General features: G+C 45.8%; 2 protein-coding genes across 2 annotated transcripts; both read right to left on the bottom strand.

The window, feature by feature from the left end:
* Window positions 1-5: 5 nt before the first annotated feature.
* SLC5A2 (solute carrier family 5 member 2) lies at window positions 6-6,570 on the bottom strand. The gene is given in 15 exon segments (XM_021004475.2): window positions 6-226; window positions 357-489; window positions 683-898; window positions 1,043-1,211; window positions 1,345-1,495; window positions 1,744-1,812; window positions 1,815-1,850; window positions 2,000-2,135; window positions 2,226-2,455; window positions 2,652-2,732; window positions 4,115-4,220; window positions 4,431-4,595; window positions 5,394-5,498; window positions 5,623-5,694; window positions 6,486-6,570. Coding segments are annotated over 14 exon segments (1,887 nt in total). The 5' UTR covers window positions 5,692-5,694; window positions 6,486-6,570.
* A 9,369-nt stretch (window positions 6,571-15,939) lies between these two features.
* Window positions 15,940-24,463, bottom strand: TGFB1I1 (transforming growth factor beta 1 induced transcript 1). The gene is made up of 11 exons (XM_021004602.2): window positions 24,355-24,463; window positions 21,980-22,095; window positions 21,840-21,892; window positions 21,558-21,688; window positions 21,383-21,470; window positions 21,056-21,161; window positions 20,663-20,860; window positions 18,147-18,320; window positions 17,824-17,905; window positions 17,440-17,588; window positions 15,940-17,310 (listed from the first exon to the last, which is right to left on the bottom strand). Exons 1-11 carry the CDS (start codon window positions 24,365-24,367, stop codon window positions 17,044-17,046), a joined length of 1,377 nt encoding a protein of 458 aa, XP_020860261.1. The 5' UTR covers window positions 24,368-24,463; the 3' UTR covers window positions 15,940-17,043.
* Window positions 24,464-25,309: the final 846 nt, after the last annotated feature.

The raw sequence follows: 25,309 nt of genomic DNA on the forward strand, positions 1-25,309 counted from the left end.
AGGTCTCAGGCATAAAAGCCCCAGAGGAAGACTGCCACTGCCATCATGAACAGTGCATTGAGGTTGACAAGTCGAGCCCAGCGTGGGTCCTCAATAGGGTCTTGCAGTTGCTGGGCCCTTGTTTCCCCAGCTGTGGGAGGTGAGGAGCTGCTTGGGTCACTTCCAGTCATCCCACAGAACCAGAGCAGGCAGCGATGGAATAGGCCTGGGGCTGCAGGTGGGGATTCTAAAGGAAAAGAAGACTCAGTGCTCAGCAGATGGAGGTGCCTCCCACCCTTCCAATGAAAGAAAAGCCAGTCCTTCTCCCCCATACTTGTAGACAGGGCGGGTTCCGGTCCCCGTCCCCAGTGACCTACCATCCATCTCTACTGCATGTTCCAGCTGGCCATTCTGCACCGGCAATTCAGGGGGCCCTGTGTCCTGCTCATCCACATCCAGGTCCTCCCGTTCTTCTTTACTGTGACGGAGGCTGAACACAAGGCGGTGGAGCTAAGAGAAGAAAGGACCTGTAAATTCATTCGTTCATTGGATTTACCCATTCAGTTGGCACTCACCAAGTTCAGGTCACCATGGGGAATATTGATGCTAGACTCGGTTCCTTCCTGTAAGGCATTTGGTCCATGAGGGAAGAGGGGGTGCAGCCCTAGGAAGAAGGGAACCATCCAGAAACCAGTCTACTTACATGTTTCTGGGGGATAGGTGTAGTGCAGAAGGATATGGTGAGGATTAAGATACAGGAACAGATGAAAAGCACAATGGCAAAGTAGAGGTAGTGGACACCACAGAAGAGGCCGGGGCAGGAGGAGGGCCGGATACAGCTGCCGGTGCCAAAGGAGAACTCTGGGATGAGGCGAGCCAACCCCATCAGGAGGCCTCCAATTAACCCCCAAAAGGCACCCTGGTGAAAAGAGGGGTGATCGCTCTTAAATGTGACCCCCAAATCCAGGAACGCTCCCCACAGTTACCCTACTCCCAAGTTCCCTTTCTTAGGCCTAGATGGCCTGCCCCCTAAGTTCCCTCTCAGTCTAGATTTGGGGCTTACTGGTTCGTTGACCCTGGGCACAAAGAGGGCAAGAACGAAGACTGCTGAAACTGGGGGGGCCAGGTAGCTGGAGACAGCTTGCATGTAGTCGAAGAGCTGACCACCTTGTGCGGCTTGGACCACTGGGAGCCAGGCAATTGAGATGGCAACAATAATCAGCACCCAGAGCCTAGGAAGGAGAACAGAAAGTTCAGGACTGTGGACCAGTTTGTCCACCCCCAGCTGAGACTCAAGCATTGGTTTCCAGGGTAAGTGTACCCCAGAATCCTTGTCTCCAGGAGGGGCTAAGGGCCGATACTCACCGGCCCACCAGCAGCAACTCTTTGTCTCCAGCTCGAGGTCGGATCCTGGTGTAGATATCCATGGTGAAGAGTGTGCTGCTGCTGTTGAAGATGGAGGCCAGGGAGCTCATGAGAGCAGCCAGCATGACAGCCAGCATTAGTCCACGAAGACCTAGGTAGAAAGGAGATGATAGGGCTGGGTGGGATCAGGTGGAAGGAGCCCTCACTGAGAGCAGGCCTTGGTTGCAGTTCTGGCCTTAGCACTGACTTATTGTGCACCTCTAGGTAAACGTCTTTCCCTTTCTGGGCTTCAGTTGCCTCTTCTGTAAAAGGGGGTTGGGCCTGGTCTCCAAGGACCCCTGTAGCTCTCTTATTCTGTGACTGACCGATGTCTCCTCCATTTCCCACTCCCCAGCTCACCGTTGGGCATGAGTTTCACCACCAGCAGGGGGTAGGCGATGTTGGAACAGCCAACCTCTGTACCACAGACCGCTTGCACACTTCTGGAGCCACACATGCCACCTTATCTAGGAGAGGACCATACAAAGCTGGAGAAAGCCAGGGCCTGGCAGACATGCAAGTTGAGCATCTGTATCCTGGGTTTGGGATAGGAAGCAGAGTCCAAGGGTCAGGGCACCTGGATCCTAAGGTCAGAGTGGAGCTGAGGGGCTGTTACCTGGGAAGAGAATTCGGCTAATCATTCCTGGCATGACCATTAGGAACATGGGCAGCAGCTTCAGGTAGCCACACAAGATACAGCCAGCCTTAATGTGGGTCAAGTTCTTTCCTGCCAGGCATCTCTGTACAATAACCTGAAACATAAAGGAGATCCCTGGGCTCAGATCCAGTTGTCCTCAGACCCCAGCATTCCCGTACACCCCTCCATACCTTCATCTCCATACCTGGTCACTGCACCAGTACCAGCCAGAGACAATGGTGAGCCCCACTATCAGGGCTGGCCAAGGCAGATCGCTAGTCACTGGGTCCCGAAGAAGGTGAAAGGAGTCAGCACGGGGCTGGTAGCAGGAGGGAGAGATGTTGCCCACCATGGGGTCCTCAGAAAAGGTTTGTGTGGCCTTGGCTTCCAAGTACTTGTTAAAGAGGCCTGTATACCCGCCCACCTCATTGAAGGCTGGCGTAGGGACAGAGGACAGTCACAAGTCCTGGCACACAGATTTCCCTCTTCCCAGGGATCTAGATTCTTTCTAGAGTGAGGGCCCAAGCTTCCTTTTCCCCTTAAAAGTTCCATCCCTTTCTGAGAGATTGAGGTATCCTGTCATCTAGCCTTTAGTACCTCTCCCCGAATTCAGGGTTCTGCTTTGCCATACCGTAGCCCATAAGGATGAATGCTCCCCCAAGAATGACGAAAGTCTGGACGGTATCTGTGTACATCAGTGCAGCTAGGCCCCCTGGAAGGAGAGTGGGGTAAGAAGATAGGCCTTCCATTTCCCTCCCCCTAAAAATCACAAAAATAATCATGGCTTTATAATTTCCAAGGCACTTGTTCATCTATAACTTCATTTGATCCTCAGTTCCACCCTGTGAGTTAGGTAGTAGGGCAGGGGCTATTATTTCTCCTTGACAGATGAGAAAATGGGTGTTGCCCCAGTTTGGGGTGCTATATTTTGAAAAGGACTTTGACAGCTAGAGCATGACCAGGTAAATGTGAATAAGAATGGTGAGGGAACTAAAAATCTTCCCCTTGTTTGGCAGAACTGGGAATGTTTAGTTCCTCATCCCTGGTTTAGTCGATAGAAAGTAAGCTGGAGAAACATGATTAAGTCTGAATATTTGGATGGCCAGCATATGAAGAGTTATTTTATTTGACTCCTAGAGTTCAGTACTAGGAGCAATGAAGAGAAGGTGTAGAGAAGATTTTTGCTAAATTAAGGAAGAACCTAATGATCAAAGCTGTCCCAAAAGGGGAAGGGGCTGTCTCAAGAGAGTTTCCTGCAGCTGAAAGTCTTTGACATAAGTAAGGGTGGATGACTACTTCAGGATATTTGCTGAGGAAATAATTCTCATTCAGGTAGAGGCTGGATTCAGTTAGAGTTCTTAACCGTTTTCTTCATCATGGATCCCTTTGGCAGTGTGGTCAAACCTCTGGATCCTTTCACATAATAGTGTTTTTAAATGCATAAAATAACAGGATTGCAAAGAAAACCAATTATAAAAAAAAGCAATGACCCCAGATTAAGAGCCCTTTGACTAGATACCCTTTGAAGTATTTTCCTATTTGAGAGTCTGAGGCTGAGGGAGGTGCTTTGCCCAAGGCCATGCAACAAGGCCAGCACTGGCACAAAGGACTTTTGCCTTTTTTGTGTTTTGTTTTTTCCATTAAATCATGTGGCCTCCCTTTTGTCCTGTATCTGTGGCATGCCATTTTTTACCAGATCATAACCCTTTTTGCCCCAGTGAGTTGTCATGTTGGCTCTGGAGTTTGAATCCTGAATACTACTTATGTGCTCTTGTATAACTTTATTTCCCCCTCCTGGCCTCATTTTCCTCATCTGAGAACCCTTCAAACACTATAATCCATGAACTTTGGTGCCATTCCCCATAGCACCCCACGCCGATGGGCTTGGAACATTTGCCTTCTTATATGGAATCCACCAGAAAGAGAGGGAGCTCTAAGCCTGCCCTGCCACCAGAGCCAGCCAGTGAGGAAAAAAACCACCTAACCTGGCCACATGTGGGTCAGATCCTAAATTAAAAAGATGAAGTGACTCTCCCTTGGTCCCACCTGTCTCTCTGAGGCCTCACTGCTATTGGCAGGCCCTGCCTTACCTACCTGTCACTGTGTAGATCATGGTGATGCCCAGGAGGGCAATAACAGAAGCATAGATGTTCCAGCCCAGAGCCTGCTGAATGAACACAGCCCCAGAAAACATGTCTACCTGGAGAGAGGGGAGGGGAGGGGAGAAGAAGAGAAGGTCAGGTCAATAGGAGAAACATGAGGATTTAGGCATCTTATCCTCCAGGGTCTAGGCTTCCTCTCTCCCATTCTGTTCCCTGCAGGACACAGGTCATATCCCTCATTCATTTCTCAACATCACAGCCACACTGCCTCCCATCCCACTCCCCACTTCTATATGGTTGACTCCTACGGAGATTTTGGTGAAGATGTAGAGGAAGAGTGAGAGCATTGAAAGGTAGAGGCGGATTCGATGACCCCCAAAGCGCTTCCTCAGGTACTGGGGCATAGTGATGACTCCAGCCGTCAGGTACACGGGTGCAAACAGCCAGCCCAGGAGCAGCACCACAAAGAGGGCCTGGGGATTGCAGGTACGGGATTGTTAGTAGGAAACCACCAGCTGTCAGGGAAACGGGCCTGAGGAATGTACAGCTGTCAAATTTGCTGCCTGAACCAAATTAAAACGTAATTGGGATATGTTTAAAAGAATAAATACAAATATAACACAATATAGATAATGTTAATTTGTGGTTTTCTAAGTCAGTATGCTGCCTGCAGGGATATGTTTTGACACCATTACTGCAGTGAGCTGGAGGGAGGTCCAGGCCTCCGGAAGGAAAAGATTAAGATCCAGGGTGTGATGAGAATTGGGTTCAGTTCAGGAATTGTTCAGCTAATAGACTATTGTATCCCAGGAAGTGGGAAGTCTTCCAGAGCAGAACCTGATGTGGACAATGTGATGATTACAGGGGGAGTGTCCCCTTCTAATGAGAAGGAAATGGGTTCAGGAGGAGGCTGTACATCAGTTCTGTGCCTTTTCAAGGCCTATATGAGTTATCTTGTCTATCCACCTTCCTCTGTGAAAGAATGCCCTTCACAATCAGAAGGTTTCAGGCTGGTATTTGGAGAGCCTCAAGGAAGGAGAAGCCAGAGGCACCTTCCCCACCTTGACTCATTTCCTCCTATGTCTCTTAGATTCCAGATTAGGAAGTTCTATCTCAGATCTAACGTTTAGACTACTTGCTATAGGAGCTTTTAACTCCATCTCTGGGAATCAGTCCTTCACAGAGATACAGAAGGAAATTCCCACAGGGCAGTAGTACTGATAATTCCTAGAAGATGGTGAGACTGGAGAAGAAAAGGGAGTGAAACTCACATTCCACTCAAATCCTGCCACAGCTAGTCCATTTGCTGCGCCTGTCCCAGCCAGGCCCACAAAATGTGCACTCCCAATGTTGCTGGCAAAGAGAGAGGCCCCAACCTGCAAGAATTGAGATAGGAGGAGAATAACCTCCAGGAGAATAACCCCCAGCTCCCCCTCATTCACCTTCACATTCTTCCCAAACCCTTCCCATGATAACTCCTTTTTCAAAGCCCCTCCTTACCGGCCACCATATCATGCTCCTCCCAGCCAAGAAGTATCCTCCAATGGTCCCCCGGTTTGTGTGGCACATGGACTAGGAGAGAAGGTGGGGGAGGGCTGCAGCTAACTGCAGCTGAGTAAAACATGAAGACCAGTCAAGAGGACTGCATTAAAGGGGTGGGGAGTGAGGACATGGATGGGGGCAGGGGTTGGGCTAATGGGATCATCTATTTGTACCTCATTAGTGTCCTCATCACATTCCTCAGCCTTGCCTCAGTCTGAATATTAACTCCTATTCCAGCTTTCAGCCCTAGTCACATGATCTTAGAAGCATAAGATGTTAGTGCTGAAAGGAACCTTAGAGATCCAGACTCATTTTATAGAAGAGGAAAGTGGTCAGACCCATGGAGGTTTAATGACTGGACGAGGGTCAAGAAGTAAGTGGCAAAGCCAGGATTTGAACTTAGGTCCTCCGGTTCCAAATCCAGGGGTTTTCTGACGGTTTGTTTTTCACTCCATCGTATTCCCTGCCCAGCTCCTATCAGTTCCCTTCGATGTTGGAAGACACATTTCCAGCTCCCAATCTGTGTCTTTCTTCTTCAGAGATACAGGCTTCTTTAAATGCACTGGACTGGAGGTCAAAAGGTCATAATCGAAATCCTGGCTCTACCATTAATTTGTTCTGTAACCTTAGGCAGGTCATAACTCTCTAGCCTTCAGTTTCCTCTTCTAAAGGTTAAATTAGATGACCCTTCAGGACCCTTCCAGCACTGACATTCTAGCTTTCTAAGATACCAGGTGTCCTATCCCTTAGCCCCCTCCCATCAGCTATTCTGTTCTCCCTCACCCAGCCTAAGCTCAAGACATAACCCTTTGGCCTCTCACCCACAGACCGACCCCGATGACCAAAAGGAAGTAGCCAGAGAGGATGATGAGGTCTGCTGGGTTGTCAATGAAGTTCCTTGAGTCTGCTGTGCTCTGCTCCATGATGCCTCAGCTCTGCCTCTAGTCCTGTCTGGACACTGGCCTCCCCCTAACTCCACGAGAGGTGACTCCACCCTCTGAAGGTTTAATGGTTACCCTGGGGGGCACTGAGCCGAGAAGTCCCCACTTGGCACTCTCAGATACCTGGTACCCCTACCCTCATCTTGAGTAAGAAGGCCCATGCTCAGTGGTAAAGAAAGGCCAGGATATTGTGGGGCAGGATTCATGTTGATGAATTATTCTGGAGAGGAGATAAATAGATAAGCATAAACTAGATCTACAAAGGAGATTTAGTCATGGGAACTAAGTGGGTAAACATGGATTGGAAAATAGCTAAACAAATTGTGGTATATGAATGTAATAGAATACTAATATGCCTTAAGAAACAACAAATATGAGGGATTTAGAGAAACATGGGTAGGCAAACTTCTGCAGCGTAAACTAAGCAAAACCAGGAAAACAACATACAAAATGACTATAATGATGTAAATGAAAAGAACGATATGTAATTGTAATGACTAATCTCAGTCCCTGAAAAAAGGTGGGGAAATTCATCTCCCTTCTTTTTCATTGGGGAGGTGGGGAGTGAGTGTGGGTCAACACATATGTGTTCCCTTATACGTTAATTTCAGTTGTTTCATCATGTCCGACTCTGTAACCCCTAGTTGGGGTTTTCTTGGCAAAGGTAATGAAGTGGTTTGCAGTTTCCTTCTCCAGCTCATTTTACAGATAGGGAAACTGAGGCAAACATGGTTAAGTGACTTGCCCCAGGGTCACATAGTAAGTGTCTGAGGTCAGATTTGAACTCAGGAAGATAAGTCTTCCTGAACGCAGGCCCAGCACTCTGTGCATTATGGCGCCGCCTAGCTGGTTTGGGTTGATGTATCAGTTGGTTTTGTTAACTGATTTCACTCCCCCCCTCCCTCTTTGTTAAAAGAGAAGTTTCACTAGGGTGGGGTGGGTTAGACTCTGGAAATGACTGTGAGGTAAAAACAAAAGGCATCAAATATTTGTTTAAAAAGACTGTCATAAATTCGTGTGCTTATTTGTTTGACAGACCTTTACCAGGCTCCTGTGCGGGTCACTTGTAGATCACTTGGGAGATGCAGATATGATTAAACTGGCAACCCCAGCCCTCAGGCTGGCAGTCAGGAACAGATGGACTTCTCTACCCAGATATTCCAGCCCCTCTTAAAATCCATCATAACCAAAGCTCATCTTGTACTCCTAGCTTCCCTATCCCTGTTGATCACACCACCATCTTTTCAGTTACATAGGCTTGAAGTCTCAGATTCGTTGTTGTATTTTTTCCCCTTCCTCACCTCACACATACATTCAGTCCCTCCATTCTGTCGATTCTACATCACTAATATCTTATCACCTTGTCTCTTCTACTCTCTTCCCATGGATAGGATAGCCTAATCCAAGTCCTTATTACTACTACTTGAATTATTCTAATAGCTTCTTACTTGGTTTTCCTTCTTCCAGTCTCTTCCCCAACCTTTCCTACAACGACTGCCTCATTAATCTTTCTAAAGCACATCTTTCATCATATCTGCCCCTTACTCAGACTTCAATGGCTTCCTCTTCATTGGACAATTAGGTGATATAAGGGACAGAGCATTGGACTTGGAGTTAGGAAGATTTGAATTCATATCCTACTCAGACACTAATTATGTGACCCTAGGCAAGTCACCTAACCTCTCAGCTTCAGTTTTCTCTTTTGTAAAATAGAAATAATAATGATAGCACTTATGTCACAAGGTTATTGTGCAGATCAAATAAAATAATATCTGTAACACCCTTTGCAAACCTTAAAGGGTTATGTAAATGTTAGCTATTACATTACCTACTTTAAAAAACAGTCCAGGGGCAGCTAGGTGGCACAGTGGATAGAGCACCAGCCCTGAAGTCAGGAGGACCTGAGTTCAAATGCGGACTCAGACCAAACACTTGACACTTACTAGATGTGTGACCCTGGGTAAATCACTTAATGTTGCTTAAAAAAAAAAAAAGTCCAAGCTTACGCAGCTTTCGAGGCCTTCCATATCTTGACTTTCAGCCAGCATTTCCAGCTCTCTTCTAAAATACCCCACATTACATAAAACCCATTCACCTTACTGTGTCCCAAACACATCCTACATTAGTCAGTTGCCATAACTTTGTTCAGGCTGCCTCTGTTCCTGGGTTTGTACCCTGCCCCCCTTTGGCTGAAAGAGACAGCAATAAATTTAGAGTCAGACAGTTAAAATGCTGGCTTTGCCATGACCTTGCCTCCTGTTCTGCTGAGCAAATGAGTATTCCCTCAAGAATAACAACTAAACCCCAAGCGCTATGTAATCCAAGCTTGACTTCAGAAAAGAGTGAAGAAGAGGTACCTCCATTCCTTTACTGAAGAGGTGGAGGCCTGTGTGTATTGCCAGATGCAGTCTGATGGTTAGTTTTGTTGTGCTGGGTTTTTTTTCTTTTTCTCTTAAAAAAATATTTGTTACAAGGAATGGCTCACAGGGTAGGAGAGAAGGGAAGAATATACTCAGAAAAGTGATATATAAAGCAAAAGGCACCAATTAAAAAGAAGATATTGAAATATTCCGTGCTGGTGGTCATGAGGGACTGTAAGTACTCAGATGACGTCAGTAGTAGTATAGAGATGGGCATGAGTGTGATAATGTAGCAATGTGATCCTGGGCAAATCACTTAATGTCTCAGAAACTCTGCTTCACTTCTATAAGGAAGCCTCATTTCATGCACTGCTATGTGATACTCTGTAGGTAACATACATAAAATTGGTAACTAATTGTATTTGAGAGGTGAGGGAAAACAAGTCAAAGATAACATTAAAATTATGATTTTGGGGCGATTGAGTGGATTGTGTTGGTAGAGACAAAAATAACCAAGCTCAAATGAAGCACAGGATTGGGGAAAGATAATAAGTTTGGTACGAACAAATGAGTTTGAAGTTGTTGGTGGTGTATCTATGTAGAGAAAATATAAATGGCTTGGAGATACACATCTAGGGTTTGGAACCTGGATGATTGGGAATAGGGATCAGAAGGAGGAGTAGATTTTTTTAGAGAAAGAAACCAGTCCAGGTGTAGACATATTGAATCTGAGGCATTGTTAGGGCATTCAGAGGCAGGATGACTTTAGGAGGGAAAGAACATTAAATTTGGAGTCAGAACCCTGGGTTTGAATTCTTAATTTCATGCTTTCTAGCTATGATTATGGGTAATTTATTTAAACTCGGTAAACTTCAATTTTCTTACTTATAAAATGGGTCATTGAGAGGCATGGTGGATAAAATGCTGGCATTGAAGCTAGAAAAATCTGAGCATAAGACATGCCTTTGACACATAAAAGACTATGCAATCCTGGGCAATTCACTTAATTTTTCAGTGTTCTAGGCAGATCTCTAATACGATGCATTGTGAAGAAGGTCTTGACCTGCATTGGTAAGGGGCTTTCCTCATATGGGAGTTTTTCATGTCAGTAAGATCAGAGGTCTAATCCCTATCCTTAAATGGATGGTAGGACCATAAATTCAGAACTGAAAGGAACCTTAGAGGTCATCTAGTAAGTCCAGGGCTTCTTAAACTTTTTCCACTGGAGACCCCTTCTGCACTTCTTAAACTGTAGGTCAAGACCCAACCCACTGTGTAAGAAGCACTTGTCCCACTCCTTCAATTTACAGTTGAGGAGAAACCAAAGCCCAGAGAGATTATTTGCTCAAGGCCACGTAGAAGATCAGAGATTTGAACCCAGATCCTCTGATTCTAGATAACCATGCTCTTTCTACAGTATTTTATTGCCTTTCCTACTACTTTGTCAGTCTTGTGATCAGTTTCTCATATGTCATCTATTTCCTCCTTCTATCTAGGCAATCTAAAAAATACTCCTAAGATAATATCTCTTTTGTTGCTTTCTTCACTGATTTTCAGCAGGTGATCTCTACCATGCTCAATTCATCTTGTTCTTGGACTTCCTCACGTGACCACATCTTAATATGTAGTGTTACTCCTCTCCCATCTTCTTTCGAATGTTACTGTATTTGATGGTTATATTCCAATCATCAGTTCCATCCCATTAAGTCTCAGTGATATCAGTGATTTTGACATTACCTCCTTGAATTAGGATCTCCAGTTCACCTTGCTTTTTACTCATACTTTGTGCTTCTCTGTATACATATCTGGGGTTATAGGTTTTGATGATGGCTCCATTCTTGGATTTTCAGTCCTATGAATTCTGAGTGACATCATTTTTTACCTGGCTACTTTGGGGACCTCTCTGACTTTTCCACAAAGCCCTGAGTCAGGGACTGTGTCCAGCTGTCCTTTTCAGTTTACTTTTGTATATTCCAGCATGTAGCACAATGCCTAGCACATAGTAGGTATTTATTGACTATTATTATTGACTGCTGACTCTTGCTATTCATCTTCCTATGTCCTGTACAGTTTACATTGTACAGATCACATTGTGATAAATGTGGTTGTGATGAGAGTGCTTTGTAAACTTTAAAATGGTGATAAAAACTACTGGGAAAAATGGAAAACAATCTGGCAGAAATCAGGCTTAGACTAACATACCACACTCCACAATATAGTCTAAGTGAATACAGAACCTTAATATTAAAGATCATACTATAAAAAAATTGGAAGAGAAACAGATCATATGCCTTTCATAGCCATTGGTGGGAGATGTATTCTTAACCAAATGAGAGAAGCAATTGCGAGAGATAAAATAGATAACTTTAATTACTCGAAACTGAAATGCTTCTGCAGAGACAATATTAATGCAGCTAGGATAAGAAGGGAAGTGGTTAAATGGGGAAAAAAATCTTTGTATCAAATTTCTCTGATAAGGGTTTGGTATGCAAGATATATAAACAATTCATATATATATATGTATGTATATACATATCACTAATAATAAGAGAAATGCAAATCAAAACAACTCTGTGGTATCATCTTATATCCTGCAAATTGGCAAAAATGACAAAAAATAGTTAACAGTCAATGTTGGAGGGGTTGTAGAAAGATAGGCATACTAATACGTTGTTGTTGGAGCTGTGAAATGCTACAACCATTTTGGAAAACAATTTGGATATATGTAAATAAAGTGACTAAAATGTCTATACCCCTTGAGTCAAAGATGCCATTACTGGGCTTACACCCCAAGAAATCCATTAATAAGAAAAAAGTCCTCATGTCATCCAAAGTATTTGTAGCAGCATTTTTTTGTGATGGCTAAGAACTGGAAACAAAGTAGATGCTGGTGAATTAGGGAATGGCTAAACAAATTGTGATGCATGAATGTAATGAAATATTACTGTGCTGTAAGAAATTATGTGTGTGATGAACACATAGAAACATGAGAAGATCTACAGGAACTGATTCAGAGTGAAGTAAACAGAGACAAGAAAACAATATACACAGTAACAACAATGTAAATGTAAAGAATGACACACCCAAAAAAGTAAATATTACAAAATTATAAATATCAAACAGGATTTGAATAAAGCCATATGAGAAGACAGTGCCAATCTACCCCTTCCTGGAGGTGGGAGGTCCACAGGTGTTACACATTGCAAGTTTTCAGACTTTTTCAGTGTATTGATCAGTTGCATTGACTTTTGTCCCTCTCCAAAACAACTACTATTTGTCATATGGGATAGTTGGGGGCTGGGGTGGGGGTGGGGGAAGGAATATATGTGACATTATGGTGATGTAAGAAATAGAAAATATCAACAAAAACTTATGTGTTTTAGAAAAGATACTATAGAAATATGAATTATAATTATCTAGAAGAATATATTTAGGCAATGATTCAGAATGAAGAACTCTCTGTAGTGAGGCTAATGTTGAATATAAAGATTTGTGAGAATAAAGGATCTGACTGGGCTTTAGGCTTTGCTTCCCTTTGTCAATTTCCTAGGGATTTCAGGTCCTCCTAGGAAATGCCTAGAGCCATATCTTTAACTAGGAATCACTGAACATTAGGCAAATAGCAAAAAATCTCTAGTTAATCTTAGCTCATATTTTCCTGTTTCTTGTTTCTGCTAGTTATTCTTGCTAACTAGGTGCTAAGCTCTTTTGTTTCTGTGATGCTGAGGGACTGAAAGTGTTGGTAGTATCCTATTAACTTTGTGCCCTTTAAATTTAGCACCTGGGGGCAAAGCTCTAAACACCCTATCTTTGTTGTGGCTCTGTCCGGAAGACCTTACCAGCTCCGGTGCTTTCTCCTTCCACCACTTTCCAAACTTTAATTGATCAGCATGCCCCGAATGTGAGGCACTTTTTTGGTCAGTCGTTTTTCAGTCATGCCTGATTCTTTGTGACCCCATTTGGGATTTTCTTTAGATACTAGGGTGTTTTGCCATTTCCTTCTCCAGCTCAATTTACAGATGAGGAAACTGAGGCAAACCAGGTTAAGTGACCTTGCCCATGGGTCACACAGCTAATAAGTGTCTGAGGCCTGATTTGAACTGAGGAAGGTGAATCTTGCTGACTCCATGCCTGGTAGCTGTCCGTAATCTGAGGCATTAAACTTCTTGAATTCCTTGTTCCCTTACTTAAATCAGAGATTTGCTGTACTTGATGCCTGTTTGTCCATCTTTCTTTCCTTGATAATGTTTCCTTTTTTTTTCCTTTTTACTCCTGTCTGCTACACATTCCAAGCCACGACAGTTCATTTTTTACAGTTTATTCACTGGAGTAAAGAGAATATATGTACTCAGAAATAACGCACTAGGAAAAAGTAATTGTGTATACAAAAGAAAATTACCTGGTACCAGACCAGGTGATGCTTAAGCTTTCGAGCTATTCTCAAGTCTTTAATCTATCCTTCCCTCCCCAAGCCCCTTACCCTCAACCAAAAAAAAAAAAAAAAGAAAAAAGATAAAGAACTTTGCTGCTATCTTCTTCCATAACTAACCCTTTAGCTTCAAAGTGAGCTTCTTGGTCCATTGGGAAAGTGAAGGATGTTGGATTTAGAGCTATCAATTAAGATTTCTGGGACTTATTGTCAGCCTCAAGATTGCCACACAAAAGCACCACCTTGGTAAAAAAAAAAAAGCCCCCCCCCAGCAAAATCTTAACCATCAATGGAAAGAGGGTTGAAGACAAAACAGATGGGGCACCAAGAATACCTTGTAACTTTCTGGTCAATACGCCTTAAAGCATAAATCCTAGAGCTGGAGGAACTCTAAAGAAAGTTGTTCTAGGAATTGGGGTTTGGAAGACATCTGCCACATGAAGCTAGCTCCTCAGACTGAAGGAGACCCAGGCTGAGAGGGGAGGTGGTTGAGACCTGGGGTCTCAACCTGTTCATCAAGTTTGAAAAAATTTCCTGGTTTACCTTCGGAGGTGGGGTGGGTAGTGAGATAGGTGAGAATCTAATGCACAGGGTGGCACTGTAAGTCCTGGGGAGACTAGGACTATGTAGGAAAGCAAGGCTCACTGGAATAAGAGGATTATCCTGGCAGCACCCCCAAGTTCAATTCCCTTCCAGGGAATGCTGAGGAGCTATTTGGGTGTTTCTGTTGTATTTGTTCATAGGCTCCTAAGAGACCTTCACAGCTTACACATTTTCTGTGAGGTGAAATAAAGGCTGTCACAACACAAATTGTACATTGTATGTCTGTGTGTAAGTTACAATGACATCCACATTTAGGGAGGCCTGCACAGAGCTATACCTAAACTTTATTTTTGAAGATGATCGTGGATTACCTCCAGGTGGAGACAATGAGCCAAAGAGAGAAACTGACCGCTTTGGGGATCAGACCTCAAAATTAATCTAAGTATGTGGAGGCCACCAAGTTTGAAGAGCTAGGCTATGGATTACACTTACGGGTTACTGAGATCCAGGATCACAGAGACCTTAGGTACTTAGGCTGTACCTTTCAAGGGGATCAGAGACTTTGGAGAACTTTCCATGGAAGAACAGAAGATCCTTGGGCTGAACAGGAAGTCTGAAGAGAGCTGTTTGTTTTGGGGTTCCAGTGGCACTGAGATATTTTCTTCAAAGTTTGAGGAGACATTACTCAAGGAAGTAGAAGGGTGGGAACAAGATGCAAATAGAGAGGGGTGTGTGGATCAGCAAACCAGTAAAAAGATGTAACAGAGAAGTGGCTGCCAGGCACTGAGACTACACCAGGGGTGGGGAACCTGTGGCCTCGAGGCCCCATGTGGCCCTCTAGGTCCTCAAGTGCCGTCCTTTGACTGAATCCAAATTTCACAGAACAAACCCCCTTAATAAAAGGATTTTTTTCTGTAACACTGGGACTCAGTCAAAAGGCCAAACCTGAGGAACTAGGCGGCTACATGGGGCCTCGAGGCAGCAGGTTCCCTACCCCTAGACTCCACCAAATCAGCAGTTCCACTCAGGCACCTCATCATTCTCCTGTTTTCCCCAAGCACAGAAATGACTGGCTTTGATCTCTACTGCAGCCTTGTTTTAAGTGTTTTTGTTTATTATTTGATACTAATAATAAATTACGTGGCCAGCAACAGTGATTTTTCTAAGCCTATAAATGTGTGGTTTGAGAGAAGGGAAGCTAGGTGATAGGAGAAAAGACTTCTGTGGGGTGAGGGGCAAGGCTATTAAAGACAGAATTTCTGTAATTTTGATAATTAAAAAAAAAACCCAGGGCATACCCAAGACTGCTTTTGAACCTGATGAGAGAGAACTACTAAGGAAACAAGCTAGATTGAACAGTGTGGGGTGGGGAGGTTGGTATATTTCCTCCTAAGAGCTGAGAGATAAACTAACAGCCTGATCACATACCCACAGTTGTCTACATATTATAATTAGGGCCCGTGGGTTCTTCAGTAACCAGTTCTTTTCTTCACTTCTTTCACCACAAAAGATCCTAATTGGACAATGACTAAGAGCCACAGACCTCTGGCATAGAGGGAGTACTCAGAAATGTGTTGAATTAATGAAATTAATCCTGGCAGAAAGCCAGGAGATGGAGAACTGGATTCGATTTCCAGCTCTGCTACCGACTCAGTACAGTCTTTTCTGCAATCTGCTTTTTCTCTTGTTTTCTTTTTTTGTTTTTTGTTTTTTTAAAAAGTGGCCAGAAGGGTCTTTAATTAATCTTCCAGCTCTAATTGTCTAATTCACTAAGGTCCTTTCTGGCTCTCAATGGTTCCACGGAGCCACAAAGTCAGAACCTAAGCCTTAGGGTCCAGAGAGAGAGTGCAACGGTCCTTCTATTTCCATGGTGGGCCAAAGCTTTGTGTTTCTGGTTTCAGAATAAGGGTGTGTGTTGCAGAAGTAAAAGAATCAGAATTGGCAAAGGCTGGAGAGCCAGGCACCTGACTTCCCTTGCTAAATCACAAACACAGGAAGCCAGTTCGTGAAATATGTATTTATATAGAGATAGGTGAGGACAGCAGTGAAGGAAACCCAGGGCACTCAGGAAGTACCCTGAGGCAGAACCTGGATTCTCAATTTTCTTGGACCTGGTCCCATTCTCATAAGCTCTTTCCTTTCTCAGTAAAATGCAAGTGCTTTAAAACCTAGAGAGGGATTCTATTACCCTCATTTGTGGAAATCTAGACAAGAGCCCCCTACACTAAGTTGAGTATCCCCTAAAAGTCTATTCCTGTGGATAGCCAACCAGTATAAGGTTAAGACTCCACTTCTTCTTACCATCCCTTTTCATGAAGGAAGACACTAATTCACTATACACTCCTTTGCCTCTCCACATTGCCCAGAGGGATAGAACTTCAGGAATAGTTGGGCTGCTTTGGGGAAGGGACACTCCCCCAGGAAGCCTTTTTTTTTTTTTGGAAGAGGGAGAACATCTCCTTTGAGATCGTTTCATTATGTGATAGTCGTGGACCTTCTGGGACATTGCTCTATTTAATGGGCACTTGGACACGTGGTCTGTTCTTGAACCTGTTAACAAGATTTTACTAAGCCAAGTCTCTATCTTCACTTCAGTTAGATGGAATTCTGATTAGAATTCCTGATTTGCAAATCTGTTCCTCATAATGAAAAGAATTAATTAAATGTCTACCTCATCTCTGACACTTTGTCTCTGGCCTGTTGTTTCGTCATTCTCAGGTTAGAGACTGGCTCAGTAAAATCCCGTTGACAGGTTCAAGAATGGACCAGACCTCTCTTTGGACTGGGTTCTAGTTAAGGGGCTGGAGTTTAAGGTGAGGGAGTCTGCTGGCACTGGGCTCTAATGAGAAGGCCAAGTGCGCTGGAGATGCCTTCTATTCTTGAGTCAGGCTCTCGGGTAGGGAAAGGACCTCTCTTTGGACAGGGTCTGGTTCCCAGGTGAGGCCTCACTGGGGACGGAGTCTAATCAGAAACCAGGTTTTGTGGAAGGGGAGGGGCCTCCCCCAGCTGTGCAGCCTCTCCTCGTACCAGACTCATTTTAAGAGCAGAGGCCTTTCTTGGAACCGGGTTCTAAACTTGGCAGTGGGCCCTTCTCGTGGGTAGGGGCTCATCCGAAGAGCTTGAGGAAGCAAGGCTGGCAGTAGGGCTTGTCCGCGCGCTCCTGGAAGGAGCCCTTGGTGAGCGGGCGCAGGCAGAAGGTGCAGGTGAAGTGATCGGGGTGGAAACGGCGCCCCAGCGCGGAGACGCAGCGGCCGGTGACCGGGAGCCCGCAGGTGGCGCAGAGGGAGCCGCGCCGAGCGTGGAAGTGGCTCTCGCAGAGCGGGCGCCCCTCGTGCTCGAAGAAGCTGCCTCCCGAGAAGGGCGTGAAGCACTCCTGGAGGAAAGGACGCGAACCAACACAGCAAAGCAGGGTTAGGTGCTAGGCAGGGAAGGGGGAGGGCTAGAGTGCCCGGCTTCATCCCTTCCTCCCCGCTTCGCCCCAGCCCTTCTCGGCCCCCCTCACCCTGCACACGAAGCAGTCCGGGTGCCAGAGTGCGCTCAGCGCCGAGATGTAGTTCTCCAGGATAGGACCCTGGCAACCTTGGCAGCGTGGGGCGAACAGCTGCAGAAAGTCCCGGCGGCAATACGGGCGGCCTTCCCGCTCGTGGAACCCTGCGGGTCCGGGAAAGGTGGGGTGGAATCAGGGGGAAGATCGGAAGAGGGGAGGGCAGTGGGGGCGCTAAAGGTGGCATCAGGGGCAATCGGGGAAGGGGAAAGGTGCCTAAAGGGTGATATCTTGACGAAAGGTGGCGGGGGAGAAGGACGAGAGGGAAATGTCTGAGAGGGGATCCTAAGGGTGTGGGGGAATGGACTGCTTGCTGCTGGGTGCCCCCAGCGCCTCTCTCACCCTCTTCCCCGAAGGGCTCCCCACAGCTGACGCAGCAGAAGTGTTCAGGATGCCAATGGGTGTCCAGGGCGGTGACCATCTTCTGTAATAATAATAACAATGCACATTCCTATGCCGCTTTAAGGTTTGCAAAACACTTTATATACGCTATCTGAAGGTGGCGGGGAGGGGAGAGCCAGGACCCAGGTGGCTGGAAGTGTAGAGCTCCCTAGAGTTGAAAGATTGCCGGAGTCGGGGAGGGGGAGAGAGAAGACCAAATGAGACTGAGCAAGGATGAGGAGTGTGGAAGGGGTGTGGAAGCGCTTCCACTCTACAGGGCTCACGTGGCGAATGGGCTGATTGCAGAGACCACAGCGCGGGGAGAAGCGCTCGAAGTAGCATTCAGGGCAGTAAGGGGCACCGTCCTTTTCAAAGAAGCTGCTACCTCCCAGAGCCACGGAGCATCCTCCGCATAAAAAGTGCTCTGGGTGCCAGGTGCGGCCGAGAGCTGTCACTACCTGCAGGGAAGAAGTGGGTCAAATGGTCACATAGACACACACATTAGAGCCTAGCTGAAGCTGCTTCTTGTGTCTCTACATTCATTTACCAACCAGGTGTTAAACCCTGGCTTCTTCTACCTGTCTCCTCACCCCCTAGCATCTCAAACTTAGTTTGCCTCAAATTGAGTTTATTAAGGCAACACAAGAATACAAATAAAATGGATCTTTATTTAGCCTAGCCTGCTCATTTTATAGATAAGGACAGTTACTTAGAGGTTAATCTTTCTTCCTAAACACATTCTTCCTTCTGGCTTCACACCTTTCAGTGTGTGGCAGCTCATTTACTCTGTCTAACATGGTTTCTAGTTTAATGAGTTAGAAACCTCTCACCCTCAGCCCTCCTATTTGGTTAGTTGTCAATACCTCTCAATACCACCTTTTCTTTGGCAGTTCTCCCCAGTATATTACTAGTTAGTTACCCTGGTACAGGACTCCATTACAATCCATCTACTGTTGCATTGGTCCTTCTGGACTTCACAATAACCAACCCTTTCCTCCCTCCCTCCCTCCTTCACACTACTGTCAAAATCATCTTTCCTGCACAAAGATTTGGTCATGTTATTCCCTTATCTCTTTCCCACTCTGCTATGATAATACCCTTTTCTTAGACCTTTTTAAAAACTTCATATACTTAGGTATAATTTAATATTAAGATTATTAATCCCTTACTAGTCTGTAAGCTCTAGGAAGACAAATATTATATCTTATCTAAACTGACTCTCTCCCAATGTTTTCTGCATACAGTAATACTCAATGTGTCTGAGATCTCCCTCTCTCCAGGGTCCTGCAGATCACAATTTCATGGTCAGTTACAGAGATGTCAAGGAGGAGGAGACCTGAAGGAAGTCCATTGTATTTGGGGGGGGGTAAAAAAAGTGGTCACTTGTGGCCTTTGGGAGAAGTGTTTCTTACTTACAACTTCACTAATGTGAAAATATGTTTAATAAAAATGTAAATGTATAGCCTATATCAGATGGTGCGCAGTCTTGGGGAGGGTGGTGGGAGGGAACAGGGAGAAAAATTTAAAACTCAAAAGCATATGGAAGTGATTGTTGATAAATCAAAATAAATTAATAAAATTTTAAAAATTAAAAAATAAAACAAAGAAGAGAAGTGTTTCAGTGGAGTGGTGGGAACACAGTCAAAATGGAAGAGGCTGAAAGCTGAGTGGGGGATGAGGAAGGGAAGGCAAAGAATTCAAACTGTTTACTTTTTTTGCAATGTAGGAGAGAAGAGAGAGGGATGACAGCTTAAGGGAAAGGGTCAAGGGAAATTGTTTTTTTCTTCTAATTTTAGGAATGATATGAGAATATACATGGTGTCCCAAAAGTCTTAGTGAAGTTTTAAGTACATAGAGATAGCTATATCTCACACACACATATATGAAATATATATATATATATATATATATATATATATGTATAAATGTATCACAAAACCTATTAAGCTATTAAAGCTTAAAACTACACTGAGATGTTTTTGGGATACTGTGTGTATTTGTGTGTGTGTGTGTGTGTGTGTGTGTGTGTGAGAGAGAGAGAGAGAGAGAGAGAGATGAATGAGATGGAAGCTACATATCACAAAGCTATACATAGACACACACACATATAAAATACGTAAAGATTCAAGGATTATTAATGGAGTTAGATCCTGGAAGGGCATCAGGATCCCAGATAGAGGGGGCAGAATAATAGTTTGTCCCTGCCCCATAAGGGCAGAAAGTTAATAACAGCTAATATTTATATAGCTCTTTAAGGTCTGAAAAGCACTTTACATGTATTATCTCAACAATTCTGTGGGGTGAGTGCTAGTGTGACCTCCACTTTACAGATGAGGAAACTGAAGCATTTGCCCAGGCTCCCACAGGTTGGGAAGTGTCTGAGGTAAGACTGGAACCCAATCCTTCCTGACTCCCAAGTAAGGCACTAGCCTACACATCCTGCCTCTAAAGACAGGTTTTGAGGTAAGGATGACCTGATCTCAGTGAAACAGGAGGTGAGAGCATCTGCTGAGAGTGTGGATAGGTTGGGGTGTCAAAGGATGTGTGCACTTAGAAGAGGTGGTCTAGAACAAGTGTTGTGTGGAATAGGAAAGTAGTACATAAATGATACATAAATGATTTGCTAAACAGTAGTGAGGCCTCAGCTAAAGTTGCACAACATGTCTATAATTAACAATTTTAACACTTTTATAACTCTCCCACAGGAATCCACAGCCTAGTTTTTTTGTGTGTGCCCTATTGTCTTCTGTATCTGTCTTTCCTCCCTCCTCCCTTCTTCTCCTCTGGGGGCCTCACTCACCTGCCCAGCAATGGGTTTATTGCAGGAACCACAAAGGCCCTTGGCCTGGGTGGGGACTCCCTGTCGACTGAGGTCTGACTGCAGCAACCCCAGCATGGTGTCCAGGCTGCCCTCAGCGGTGGACCCTGAGGTAGGCGGTGGTGTGGTATCACTCACTGAGCTCAGCTCTGGCTTTGGGGGAGGCCCAGAAGCAGGAAGCTATTAGAATACAAAATAGAAGTACCTGCCATTTGGCCCCCATCTGCTTCATTGAGCTGGAAGGGATGGGCTGGGAGACAGGGGAAGAAGTTGAGATGACCTCTCACAGTTAGGTGGGTACAGGGATCATAGGGGCTGGGACTAACCAGAGCTAATACCCTCCCCGGAGACCCTTGACCCTTTCATTCAGCTCACATGGTTCTGGACACGGAAATCAGAAAGGGAAGCCATCAGCTTGTCCAATTCCAGCGTAGCTGAGGTGGCTGAAGGTTTTGGCAGTTGCGGCGTTGGGCTAGGGGGGCTGTAGGGAGATAGGCTGAGTCAACAGCTTCTCCCATTTCTCAGTCCTTCCAGGTCCCAGACCCAAGAAGCCTAGCTCTCAGTCCTCCCTCTTACCAGACCCTCAACCCCAAATAATGCAGGCATCTGGATCTGCAGCCTTCATGCTTCCCACTTCAACCCCGACCTGGGGATCCAGCTCCCAGGCTGTAGCCCTTCCAACCCTGTCTCCAAGAGCCTCACGTGGTGGGCCTTTTCTTTTCTTCAGATTGCTCTTCCTTTCGTTTCCCATCAGCTGCCTTGCTGGATGGGAACTGGGACATGATTTCATCTGGTTGGAAGGAGGGGTTGTTATTCTCACTATTACTTGCTTTTTCCTGCCTTTTCCCCTTATCCTCAATTCTCCCTCTTCTCTTACCTGTGATATTGAATTGGGTGGCATTGAGCTCCTGCAGCAGGCGGTCCAACTCACAAAGGCCAGCACCAAGGACGCCACTGGAGGAGAATGGGGGTGCCGCTGGCTTGGGGGAACGAGGCTTACACACGGTGCTAGAGCAGAGAAGAGAATTAGAGGAGGGGACCCGGGAATGAAAGACTCAGACTGGAACTCAAGTGGCACGGAGGGTGCAAGCCCTTTGGACTTAGAGAGGGGTAAACTTCAGTCCCACCAGCCTTTAAAGGACATTCCCAGTCCCTTCACCTGTATAGATGGTCTTTGTCTCCTGAGGCCCCAGAGGTTTCCCTAGTCGCCTTCTGCAGAAAGAAGCAATACATCTGAGGCTGGAGAGGAGCTTCTTCCCCAACCCAGGAATCCTAGACCCTTAGCCCTGCTCTTCTTACCTGCTGCTGCTGGCTATAGGGAGGAGGAGGAGTGGTGGCTTCTTGGGGCTGGTCCCTAAGAGCCCCAGCCCGGGGGATGTGGGATGTTGTAGACTCCAGGTCGGACAAAAGAGCATCTGTGAGAAGACGCTGAGTAAATTGTCTAGAGGGTTGCTTAGATATTAAGGGGCTGAGTTGGTCTAGGTTAAAGGAGGTGAATGTTTGAAAGAGATCTGAAGTCAGAGTTGGGGGTCAGAAACCAAAAGTTAGACAACCACAGCATCAAAGAGGCTCCAGGGAAACCATACAAGGGTAAAGCTGGGAGAACACAATACAGCCAAGCTGTTTCATCCTTGGCCAATCCCGGGAGACGTGCCAGGTTGGGTGTTTTACTTCCAGCCATGAAAGCCCTTGTATTTGTATAGCAATTGTGTCATCTAATCCTCAAAACAGTTTCTATGAGGTCATAGCATTATAAACTGTAACAAACATTACAGATCATCTAATCAAATCCCTCACTCCAAATTATTACTCACTCCAAACCCACTCGTTTTACGTAATAGAAAACTGAGGCCCAGAAAAAGTTAGTGATGATAGCTGACATTTCATAGAGCATCTGAAGATTTATAAAACATTTTCCAGTTGTCTGATTTAGTCTTCATAACAAGCCCGTGATGCAGTTATTGTCATCTGATAGATGGAGGAAACTGAAGCTCAGAGGTGGTGACTGGTCAAAGGTTAGGCAGGTAGTAACAGCTGAGATTCTGACTCTGGCATTGCTGTTCAGTCTTCCCTGACTTCGGGACCACGTCTGTTTGTTTGTTTTTGGCAAAGATTCTGGAGTGGTTTGCCATTTCCTTTTCTAGCTCGTTTTACAGATGAGAAAACTAAGGCAAACATGGTTAAGTGACTTGCCAAGGGTCACCCAGCTAGCACGTCTAAGACCAGATTTAAACTGAGGAAGAAAAGAGCCTTCCTGATTCCAAGCCCCGTGCTCCATTCACTTCATCACGTAGCTGCTCTTGGAGTCAGACGACTTAGCTTCAAACCCACCTCTGACATACTAGCTATGTGACCTCAGTCAATGTATATGCCTAAGCCTCAGTTTCCTCATCTATAAAATGAAGGAGTTGGATTAGATGGTCTCTGAAAGAGATGATTTCCAACTTTAGATCCATTATTCACAAAGAAACAAGAGGAAAGAAAAGAGGCAACTTTGTGTTGTGGCTAGGTCAACAGACTTGGAGTTGAGAACAGCTGGGTTCAAATCCCAACTCAGAAAGTCACTTAACCTCTCTGGGCCTCAGTTTCCTCATCTGTAAAAATGGCTTCCAAGGTCCCTTCTGGATCTAAACCTATGACACTATGAGGTGAATGTATGTCTAGAACTCTATCTAGTCTTTCAGGTATTATCTGTACATTAAGTCCTGGACTCTTTCCTGGATACTTCATTGGCTTTTTTGGATTATTGTCAGGTTGTATATTCTCCAACTCAACTTTACAATGGGCCCTTTCTCCCATTTTAAAATTTGGACTCCTGGCCTCAGTTTCCAATTGATCACATCTATGCCCCAGTCCCTTCTTCCAGATCTCTTCAGAGATACCTCTCATTAGGTAATCTGCCAGACTCCCACACTCTTCTGATTAGCTGTTTCCCCTAACTAGGACCCCTGGATTGGGGTACCTACCAAGACCACAATAGGTGGTTCAAGAAGGGATAAAGGGGAGGTGGAGTCACCTGGTAGGGTAAAGAGAGACAGTCACCGGGAGAGAAGTGTACCACCTGGTGGCCTGACCCCCCCTCCTAGTCCCTCTCCCTCCCCCACTCCAGCCTTTCTCCTATGACCTGGGCATCTTGCCTTCCAGCTCGAAGCTTTCTTCTGCAGACCCATACCCAGGAATCCTCCCTGCCACCAACCTAACCCCCCTTCTGCTCCCCTCTCAGAACCCAGGTATCTGGTCCCCTCCGCTCCACTCCCTGGTCCCTCCAGCCTTTCGACCAGTGGACCTCAGTTCCTCGGGAAAGAAGGGAGAAAGGATTGAAGAAAAATGCAGGAAGGGAGAGGCAGGAAGGCAGACGTGGAGCTGGGCAGGAGGAAGAGAGGGAGGAGGGGAAGAGAAAGAAGAAAGAGGGAGAAAGAGAAGAGGAGAGAAGCTATGAGAGGCGGGGGGGGCGAGGAGAGGGAACTGAGACAGAAATGGAGAAATGAAAGGAAGAAAGCACTTAAGGCAGAAGAGGCAGAGATGAATAGACGTGGGGAGAGACAAGAGAGGAGGGAAGCAGAAAACGAGCTCCAGGGAGAGGGGACGGTGGGATGGGGTTGAGAGAGGCAGATGGAGGCATCTCGGGCTGGAAAGGAGAGACTCATGGTCCCGGGGCTTCTAGCCCCACTCACCCAGGTCCTCCATGGCTGGGGTGCCGGGCTGGCTGGCTGAGAGGGGTAGCAGCAGGGCGGGGGCTGTGTCCGGTTGGGGGGGCGGGAGACAGCGGGGGGGTGGAGGGGGGGACGTCCGGGAGAGGAAGGCCCCGGCCGTGACCATGTAAGGAAGCGGGGACCAGATGGGATGGGGGGCGGGAATGGGAATTAGCGGGGAGAGAGGCTGGAGAAGGGGGCCTGAGGGGAGCCGAAGGGGGTGACAGACAAGAATAGGGATGGCGGGACACACCCTCAGAACAGCCACACCCCAGCTAGACACTGGAGTCAGCGAGAGCTTAGGCTTGGAACTGAGAACCATCCACCAACAGCACCAGCGAAAACAAGAGCAGCAGGAGTAAGCCGGAGTGACAGGGGAGTCTAAAGTCTTAGAGAGACAGAAGTCCAGGGAAACCCTCCCAGGAGTACAGAAACACCTCCAGAGAATAGCCAATTCAGACACGCAGAAATGGAAATAAAAACTCAGAGGAAGACACAGATCTAGAGGGATGGAGATACTCAATCACAAAAAGCTTCTTAAGTAAAGGGATAGAGAGGCAGAACCCTGAAGCAGACATTCCTAGACTCCTGGGCCACATACTGAAGAACCAACTCCCTCACTCAAGGGAGGGCTCTAGCCAATGCTTGCATTTTCTTGGACTGTGCAAAGCCATTAAAAATAATAATAATAAAAATTAAAAAACCAAGTATTTGGTCACTGGTTGAGCAACTTTTTACCCCCATTCGGCATGCCTACCTCCTCTATAAAGTGAAAAAAATTGGGCCTGGGAACTCCTAGAGCAGACACTTGGGTGAATCCCCTGGGTCCTTCACAAAGATCTGCTCTGGGGGTGTGGGAAAGGTTAACTATAACCTCATATCTAGTCACATACACAGTGACCCTGCACGTCAGCCCAGATTTATGATCTCACCCATC

This window comes from Phascolarctos cinereus, unplaced genomic scaffold (assembly GCF_003287225.1).
Source record: "Phascolarctos cinereus isolate Bilbo 61053 unplaced genomic scaffold, phaCin_HiC Scaffold_4;HRSCAF=312, whole genome shotgun sequence".
NCBI classification, from domain to species: domain Eukaryota; kingdom Metazoa; phylum Chordata; class Mammalia; order Diprotodontia; family Phascolarctidae; genus Phascolarctos; species Phascolarctos cinereus.